Source organism: Carassius auratus, chromosome 30 (assembly GCF_003368295.1).
Source record: "Carassius auratus strain Wakin chromosome 30, ASM336829v1, whole genome shotgun sequence".
In the NCBI taxonomy this organism is placed as follows: Eukaryota; Metazoa; Chordata; class Actinopteri; order Cypriniformes; family Cyprinidae; genus Carassius; species Carassius auratus.
In genome coordinates this window covers 12,300,876-12,310,944 of record NC_039272.1, presented here as the reverse complement: position 1 = coordinate 12,310,944, position 10,069 = coordinate 12,300,876, and the positions used below count along the sequence as shown (strand labels likewise).

General features: G+C 36.2%; 1 protein-coding gene across 3 annotated transcripts in view; it reads left to right on the top strand.

The window, feature by feature from the left end:
* Positions 1 to 2,129: 2,129 nt before the first annotated feature.
* Positions 2,130 to 10,069, top strand: part of edil3a (EGF-like repeats and discoidin I-like domains 3a) — a 174,626-nt gene continuing 166,686 nt past the window's right edge. For 2 of the 3 annotated variants that reach the window (XM_026211394.1, XM_026211393.1), the window contains exon 1: positions 2,130 to 2,691. In XM_026211394.1, coding sequence (XP_026067179.1) covers positions 2,628 to 2,691 — 64 coding nt within the window. In that variant the 5' untranslated portion in view covers positions 2,130 to 2,627. The remainder of the gene's footprint in view (positions 2,692 to 10,069) is intronic. The other variant, XM_026211392.1, reaches the window with a different exon arrangement.

Here is a 10,069-nt window from a genome sequence, read left to right as displayed (position 1 = left end):
ATTGGAAGCCAGTTTTTGACAAAGTTTATAAAAAAAAAAAAGAAGCAATTCTGTTAAAAAGGATAATTAAAATACACATTAAATAAGAAACTATATCTATTGCCTAAAGTCTTAACATTTTATAGTACTTTTAGGGTTTTAGAAGTTAGTGGCAATAAATCAGCTAATTGTATATCACTTTACCTATATAATTTTTGTTTATTTTATATCTATTCTGTTTCTATTCTATTGAAACACTATTCTAACTTTTACAGGTATTTCTGAATATTTAAGTGTTGTTGTTTTTCAAAGTGGGACAAGTGGAAAATAATTTTCATGTTTGCCACAAGTGCTGTAGATCAGTTTAACTTGTACTGAACCTTGAGTATTGATTGAAGTATTTGTCAGGAGAGACACATTTTTTCAGCAATATGAATCCTGATGTAAGATAAATATTACACCTTACTGCAACTCAATAATTAAAATTCCCGCATTCTTGCGTGACCATATGGCACTAGGCAGTTCTTTTGTTTTGTATGTAGCTACAGCAGATCACTATGAATGCATTCAGTATTAACGTGTCTTATTCAGATATAACCTGAAAGTAGAGGTGTCCCTGAAGGTATGAGATATTATTCTTCACACATGTTACATACAGGAACAGCATTAAGCCTCCAAAAACTCCTTGGAGGATTAGGAAAAGGTTTAGCAATTTTTGGATGCCAGTAACCAGCTGTGTCTGATGTGATGTGTATGGAGATGCTCCACTTTATTGTGTGTAATTAATTAAATGCCATATCAAATCACCAGGGACTGGCAGATAATTGTGCAGGCCATGCTGCATAAGTATTCACACCAAACTCCATCCACAACAACCAGCCAGCATAAAGATTTCACTCCTTTTAGACTAATGAGGGGTATAATGTGGTGTGTTAAATTGACAGCTTTAAATTGTTTTATATTTCAATGTGGGATTAAAGTACTCCACAGTCTGTCAATGACTCAAGTATTCAAAGAGATACTGCACAAATTTGCATGTCCATTAAATTAATGGAATTACTAAGTGCAATAAGTACTTATCCCTTAAAATAGAGATTACTACTAGAATAGCATAAGGATTTGTATAGGGGAGACTGAAGTGAATTGTAACACCATAATCTTTTCTATTTTTATGTTGGTTGAGCGGACAGTAGGCTTGTAATACTTTCCAGTGTACTAAGATTGCACAACATAGAACTTTGTATATTCTTATGAGTGTGACACACACACACACACACACACATGGTTGCACCAATGTATCCCCAACCCCCAATAATTACCCTGCTTACATTTTAATAATAATAAAAAAATTGTACTGTATATGTACTGTACATATCCTTTCTGTGTATATACTATTTATCAAAGGGATAGCTCACCCCCCCAAAAATATGTTGTCAATCATACTACCCTCTTTTCTGTAAAAACATGTATGACTTACTTTCTTCTGTTTTTTTGGAACACACACACACACACACATTTGGGAATCATATATTTGGAACCAAAGAGTTTTATTGACCACTGACATTTTTGTTGACCATTGACCTGAAAAAAGAGACTCATTTATGTTTCAAAGAAGAAAATAAGTCATACTGGTTTGGGATTCCATGAGGTTGAAAAAGTATGAACCTTGTTTTGGATAATAAATAAATAAATAAAAAATAAAAAACCTACTGGAAGAAAACATAATTCTTGAGCTCTGCTTTTATGTTTTTGAGACGTTAGCCTCCACATGTATTTCCAGTTATGTGTTACGGTTTAAATTAAGACATTTATTGTTTGTTTGCCCATTATACTTTGAAATTAAACTCTTTGAAATGAAATGGGCTTGGGTCGTAGTGAGGGTTACAATACCATTAAATAAATGCAGCAAATCCAAGAAAATCCATGTTTTTAAGTATTGCAACACAACTCACCCAGGAAGTGAAGGTGGGTTGTAGTACTCGTGCCTTATTTTAGTTTGTAGCATAATTTGTAAATATGGGAAGATCACGTCAAAGTTTTGGATAAATAGCGCACGTTAACAACAAATTTTAACAGCCATCCCCGGTCTCCCCAAAAGGGCCATCCCACTATCTCACTTACTAGAGCGAGAAAGGAGAGAGTGTAATAAATCTGTGAACGGAAGGGAGGTCAGGACAGTTAAGCCGCTGTACCTGTTCTACATCAGAGCAAAAAGCGCGTCTTTCCCGGGGAGAAGTCAAATCCACAGACAGTGCCCCACCCATTTGGATTTTGCCGTTCGTTCCGTGTATTGCAGGCTCCAGGGCTGCTGGGGAGGAGCGAGGCTCGTCTTTATCAGTAAGACAGCGCCGCTGCTTGAGCGCTACACTGACCGTCTGCCGCGCGCAATCACCGTTTGATCGGGATCCGCGCGGAGTCTCTCCGTTATCTCGCCGCGCGCCACTGCAGCAGAAGGGCAAGAGTAACTCCTGAGAGGATCACTTGTTTAATCTCCGCTGACCCTTCCTGGGAGAAAAAAACACGGACTTAACTGACACCTGTCCTGGGAGATACTTAGTCGAAGACCTTTTCGTGTACCTCAGAAGTTTTAACCGTCTGTACCGTTCAACGTTTGTAACCTTGGAACTCGTTGCTGCTGTTCGGTGAGGATGGGACCGTTGCTTGTCTCCATCGCCCTCTGCGTGCACCTCGCTGTCCCGCATCTCGTCAAAGGTGAGTGGCAGAGCGCAGAATCTATGTTTTTGTGTATTATGTTGTTTAACTTTCAATTCCAGAAGAACAGGGAGACAATAAGAAATGTTATAATTCAGCACGTCAAGGAACGACGTCTCAAGGAATGATGGAAGTCTCGTTTACAACAAAATGTTTGTTGTGCGTCTCAACATGTCCTAGAATTAACCTCAGAACGCACGACTAGTTGAAAGCAACTATATTTGAGCACAAGTCAGTTGCAGATTTTTTGAAATGCCATTCATTATAGCTCATGCTGTTTTTACTGGACAAGTGAAGGTAAGGGAGACATTATTTACCGGCTATCCCATTGACAAGCTGCTACGGCTTTCCTGATCGTACTCCCACGGTTTTTTATATCTATGGCAAGCTGTTGTAACATTCAAACCGTACAAAACAACAAGTATCGCTTTTATTGTACTATTTATTAGGATTTATTTTCTAGTTATTTTCTAATAGTGAATCTTATGTATTTCTTTTTTAACGTTCACCAACTATTCCTTAGGAACTAGTACTTATAGCCTGTCAACAGTGGCTAAATTAGTAGATACTATTCATTCTGCTTAATTTTTTTATGCTTATCTACATATTAGTACTTCATTTCAGTCAGTCAATTAATATTTCAAACAACCAAACAGTCAATCCACTTTTTTCAAAGAGCACAAATAAACACATCAATAGTTGCCCAAAGTGGTTATTAATTTCCTGCAAGTCAATTTCAAAATGTTTTTTTGTCTCTTAAAGCCTTTTATTTTATGTAATGAGACTTTAGTTGGCCTATGCAAATACTAGCATGCCTTGAAGAAAGTCTGCCAAATGCATAACTGTAAATGTAAAACTGAAATATGCTAGTCACTGTCATGCATTCATTGCTATTATCTGATTAATATATATATATATATATATATATATATATATATATATATATATATATATATATATATATATATATATAAAAGCTAAAAAAGGATACTTGTCTATAATGGGTTGCTTAAAAGTAGGGGTGCACCAATATGAAATTTTACAACCGATATTGATATCTTATTAATCAGAATGATATTAATATATAGCATTAATCATAATAATATTATTATTTCTTGCTGTAAACTACACAGGGAACCCTCTCATTTGATACATTAAAGGTTAAAATGAACAACAACGTTGTTTATATTTTCAAATATAAAAATACTAAAAACCATTTGTATGCATCTCAATTGCACATAAGGTCTATGTGTTAGATTTATTCAAATAGACGAGTGTGTTAGAGAGGATGGGCACTGGATGAGCCAGGGCTGGCGGCGTGTGATGGGGCACACCTGATGGGAATGGAGCCTCATCATTGCTGCTGTTTAAAAAGCCCAATGCGTCTCTGTTTCACTGGTGTCCTCGTGGGTCCAGGAAGGGATTCCCACGCCACCAGAGACGTGAGCTGAAGGACGCGTGGTCTGGACGAGAACCGCACCCATTTTTACACGGCCATCAGGCCAGGATGCCAAGCCATCTATCTCCGTCAAGTGCCGCGGCCAGTGTGAGGGATGAAGCCACTAGAAGAAGCCGGCGCAACAGACCCGCAGAGGGGAGCGCGTGCGGCCGCCGGACTCCGCCCCTTACCTGGACCCTTCCTCCATGAACACTGCACGATCCATACGGACCCTGCAGCACGACGAGGACACCAGATTTCCTGTTGTTTTGGACACTCATCCACTTTGAACACTTTTATTCCCTCTTTTGCTTTATTTTCTGTTAATAAAAGCCTCTCCGAGGCTTGACGCCACGGCCACTGTGTCTGTCATTTGCTCCTATATATATATATATATATATATATATATATATATATATATATATATGTGTGTGTGTGTGTGTGTGTGTGTGTGTGTGTGTGTGTGTGTGTGTGTGTGTGTGTGTATATCATTGCTCTTTTGATGATTTTGATTCCTTCCATTGTCCTCATTTGTAAGTCACTTTGGATAAAAGTGTCTGCTAAATGACTTAATATAAATGTAATAATTAGTAATAATTAAGTAATAATCAATCTTATAATATATTTTGGTATTGTACTGTATCTTTTAACTTACCTTCATTCATGTTTATGTCATGCTATAGCTTGTATTAAAGTGGAGGAAACTCACGCTCTACGCTGACACTTAAACTGAAGCTGCTAAACTGTGATCTGTCTTGCCACATTTAAAAGAGGCAAAATGGTTTTGCTGTTTGAATTTTGTGTTAAAATGTTCAGGATTTGAAAGTTGAGACTTTATTTCTTATCAGAAAAAACAAAACTTAAAGCCCATTGTGATAATCAGATTAGAGGTGCTTTACAAAAAAATAAAAATAAACCTAAGTAGTGTTCTTTTTTTGGACCGCACATGCCGATATCTTGGAAAGAACTTATAATTGTATATTTTTATTAATATTTAGGAAATTTGAAATCATTTGAAAATGGAAAAAGGAAGTACACGGTAACCAGCAGAGCACTCAGAAGTTTGTGTGCATTGGGGATGAATATGACAGTGGACCAATGCATAAAGCGCAGCATAATTTGAAATCATGAATTTATTGTTTAAAGCATTCAATTTGCAAGGACTGAAAATCAGGCAGAGAACACATGATAATGCAGGTCACATGCACACTTCACAATATTCCACAACTGGATTCGACTAAGTTTGCAAGGTTTGTAAAATTAAATGTTCATTAGCCATTCAAAGATTTGATTAAATGATGTAAATGTGTATTTGTTGAATGCTGACAGAAAATGAGAAAGTATTATAATGTTTGCCTTTCTATTACTAATATTATAAAGCAATCATTATAATACTTTTTGTATACATTTCAATTCCTTTGTTTGACAGTTCTATCAGATTATTAGATAGACTTCTATCCTTATTAGACAGAACCGTTAATGACGATGCTGAACAAGAGGGGGAATTGACAGGAAATAACTGACCTTGATCATAAGCTGTTTTTAAACAATTGCCTGATGGCTGATAGCGTTGATAATAATTATTTTTTTTTCAGCCAATAATGATTTTTGGTCAATATATTGGTGCATCCCTACTTTAAAAACATTTTTTTAAAAAGACAATAATGTTAAAATAGCTTGCCACATTACATCAGTATTTTGAGAAATAGGAGGGGACTGATCAGTTCTCATGCTGAACCGATCCATTTACTGCAGCTCAGTGGATGTTTCTCCCCTTTCTTATTGATCTTCAGTCTCTGCCAATGTTTTCTTCTATAGTAGAAATGCGAGTGATGCACATCCGTTTGGATTCAAATACGTTGTCACTGTGAGAGTGGACAGGTTTCCTGTCTAATTCTTTTCATAGGGATATTTACATCAACTGGATTTTTATGTTCAACATTGTTCACAGAGCAGCCAGAAGTGCTGGACAACATCTTAAAGGGGTCGTCCATTTTCCACAAGTTGATATGATTCTTTAGGGTCTTAATAAAAAGTCTGTAATATAGTTTGGTTAAAATTTCTCAATGGTAGGGTAAAACAACACCCTTTTTAACAGTCAAGAAACAGCTCTTTTCAGAGCAAGCAATTTTGTAACATTTTCCTTTAAATGTTAATGAGCTCTGCTGACCCCGCCCCTCTCTTCAGAGCGGCTCTCTGAGGGACTATTTACTTAAATGAAACATTCATTCATCGTGAAACTTGTTAATTAACACATTATTATGAAAGACGATTTGTGATTCATTAAAAACCCCTATCTATACTCAATTCTTCTGTTGGTAAAGCTGGATCACGAATGATTCGCGTGAACATAGACATATTTAGGTAGATCGGGGGAACATTCCCTTCAAAAACGGATATAAACCAGTGCTTCCTCAGCGGCTCAGATGTGGAGAGTAAATGACGACTGCTATGTTCACTATTACATCGAAACAACAGAACACCTCAATCCATGGGCATCGCTAGTCCATTTTTAATGTGACTAAATGACTACTCAGTCCCCCTAAAAGTTTGTGATTAGTTCCATAAACTGTAGATGAATTTGTGATCGCCAGTCCAGTCTGTGCTGAAACGCCACAAACTATCATGCGGAGGGGCCTGTCTGATTGACGTCACACGGACAGGCATCTGAGATCAGCTCGATTAGAGAAAAGGGAAACGGTTTAACGAGATAAAAAAATAATAATAATAATAAAATACATATTTATATATAGATTTTTCATTTTCACATTTTCATTTATATTACCCACATTTCAGTTCAATCAACTTGTAAAAGTGCATGTAGCATCCAATGACCCCTTTAATGATAATGTAAAAAAAAAATTGTATTGATGTAAAATTTGGCTTAGCCACTGTGACGTATGTTTAACTTAATTTGCACACTATTTTGGATTCTTCAGTGGTGATAAGAAAAAAACAAAAAAAAAAAAAAATCTGATTCCTATGCAGTAAAAACACCTGTCTTATCATGTATTTGGGATAAATGTAGACACACAGTGTATTCTAATGGAAGACTGACCCAGAGGAAAATCTTATTTCTCATAAGTTGCTCTTTCATAGCTTCTCAGATCTCTTTCATATATTTCTCAGATAATTTTGATGAGAAATGAATATGAGTTCATATCAGAACTCAGACTTTGATCGCAGACTTTAGTTTCTTGGCAAATCTGAGCACAGTCTCAGACATTGAGATTTCTTCTAAAACCCAGGAGGAGACTTGCTTGAGATTACTGGGGCTGTTTCCTTCTTGAGAAAAACATGAGAAGCTAAATTCTTGAATTTGCTCTCTATTTAATCTCTTTGCAGTCCAGAAGAAACAGTTCTTATGTGTTTTTTTTGCTCCCTGAGGGGATGAACCTGTTTTCTGAAAGTGTCTTCTTGAGGCTGCAAGAGCACTGAAGTATATAGCAATGATGGAGCATCATGCAAGTGTTCCTCAAAGGCAGATGCTATCGCTTTCAAAGCTTGGATGCCACTCAGAAGAATGAAGCATAGATGCATCAGTCCAAATTTTCTTCAGCTGACAGTTTTGTTCCTGAATATGAGAGCAGTCCAAAATATGATGAAATAATATATGAAAACAGGCCGAATGCTTGTACCCTTGTTTGTAGCTTCCCAGTCTTCTCAGCTTCACAGGTCTGTGATTTTAAATGTGCTTCCAGTCTATCTGTGCTAGGAGCTATAATTGTAACTGAGCATGGCCTCAGAGCCTCCTGGTGTCAACTCTGCTTCTGCAGCTTGGAGCTACAGCCTCCTCCTTGAATAATGGATTCTTAGCTACAATACCTCAGGGTGCACTTGTTCCTTGGCTTGAAGTGGGAGTGAAATCATCAGTGGCAGTTCTTCAATTAATCACAGCACATTCAGACGTCACACATTCGACATGCTTCAAGGTGTGATTTGGTGGCATGCCTCGCATTGAGTCACATTTCCTTTGTTTCTTACAACAGCAGTTAAGAACTTCAGAGAGTTTCTTTTCTATTAGAGTTAAAGAACGAATGGCAAAGTAAAGGCATAGTCCACTCAGGAAATTAACATTTAGTCATAATTTACTTACCCAGATGTGATTCCATACCTGTATGACTTTCTACTGTGGAACTTATAAGAAAATATTTTGAAGAACATTGGTAACCAAACAGTTTTGGTTCCCATTGGCCAAGATTACATTTGAATACAATGGGAACCAAAACTCAACATACTTCAAAATATAATATTTTGGCATGATGTGAGTAAATGATGAAATTATTTTCTTTTGTTATTATTATCATTATTATTATTTGGGTGAACTTTTTAATCAGTGTTTTTTTTTTGTTTGTGTTAAAATATTTGCTATCACAGTTTAATGTAGGTTAACATCCAGTGGTGGAACATTTGCGGTCCAGTGTTTATGTTATGGAAACGTATATAATTTGTGGTCTAACATTTATAGAAGAGTATGACATGTCTTCCATTATATCATATTTCTTCCATTGTTTGTGGGACTGTGTGGGAGATTTCAGAGGCTGCTTTCATTGATGCATGTGTCTGTCGGGGGGCAATTACAAGCAAACACCCTATTCTCAATGTCAGAGGCCACAGCTGCTAGCTTGAGCGAATCGATGATCTTTCAACATCCCTCACCCGGAAAAGGCTCGTTGCGCATCGTCTCATGCCATTTTGCAATGTATCAGAATGCTGTGTGGCTGATAAAAAGGCATTTTGTTTGTTAAGCTATACCGACGGTCTCAGACAGACCGTGAAATAACAGATGCTGATGACAGGGGGCATGTTGCTGTATATTCTGTGGTGTGTGTTGTTGTTTTTTTAGGTTTATATATGTGGACACCTTTATACTTGGGGTCACTGGATTGAAATCAGTTTTTTGCTCAACTGCTGGATGGTATCCTGTTTCGGCTAAAATGTTTAATAGTGAGAAATCATTTCAAATAAGAAATGAAGTCACATTGTGAGAGAAGAAGTCAAAAGAATTGTAAAGCTGCAATAATGAAAAATACACGTGCAGTTACAAAAACTAGCTGCAATTCCATGAAATATATTTGTATTTTAAGATATAGTCACAATTATAGTAATCATAGTTAATGGAAGCAAATGCAATTATGTGAACTAAAGTTGCATCTTGTGAGATGTAAAATAAGAACTAGAGCCTACATTTGCAAGTTGCGGTTCAAAGAAATAGTCACATAGATATAATGTGAGATATAATGTCATATTTTGAAACATAAAATCACAGTTACAGGAGGAAAAAAAAACACAATGATGTGAAATAAAGCTGCAGTTGTTATATATAAAGTGACAATCATGAGACATTCCCATTTCTAAGAAAATCACATTGCGAGAAAGTACGTGGCAATTTGGAGAATGAAAGTCGCAGTTGCAGGAAATAATCATTGTTATGTGAAACAAATCCAGTTATGTGAAATAAAGTTGCAATTGTGAGATGTAAAATTATTGCAGCAGCAACTAATGTTACAGTTCCTGGAATTGCACTTGTGATCTATAAGTCCTTTTTTGAGAGATAAAATCACAATCGAGGATAACCATTTCAGTGATGTCAAATAAAGTTGCTGCTGTAAGATGTAAATTAATAATTATGCAAAATTTTGAGTCACATTTGTTAGAAATTAAGACTCAATTATAAAGAAATAAAGATGCAGTTTTGAAATTGAATGTCACATTTATCAATATTTTCTTTACTCTAAGGTGGAAATGGTCTTCCACACCTCTTTGTATAGTAAAAGTGATGTTTAGGGTTGGCTCATCACAATGTTTTTAGGGACAGAAAAATTGTCTAGACATCCTTTACTTATGTGTATATTCTTGTGTGTATTTTGTACTGTAAGTAGTGTATTTCTGCACTATAGTACAGACTTCGAAAGCTTTATATATCAATATTTATTGCAT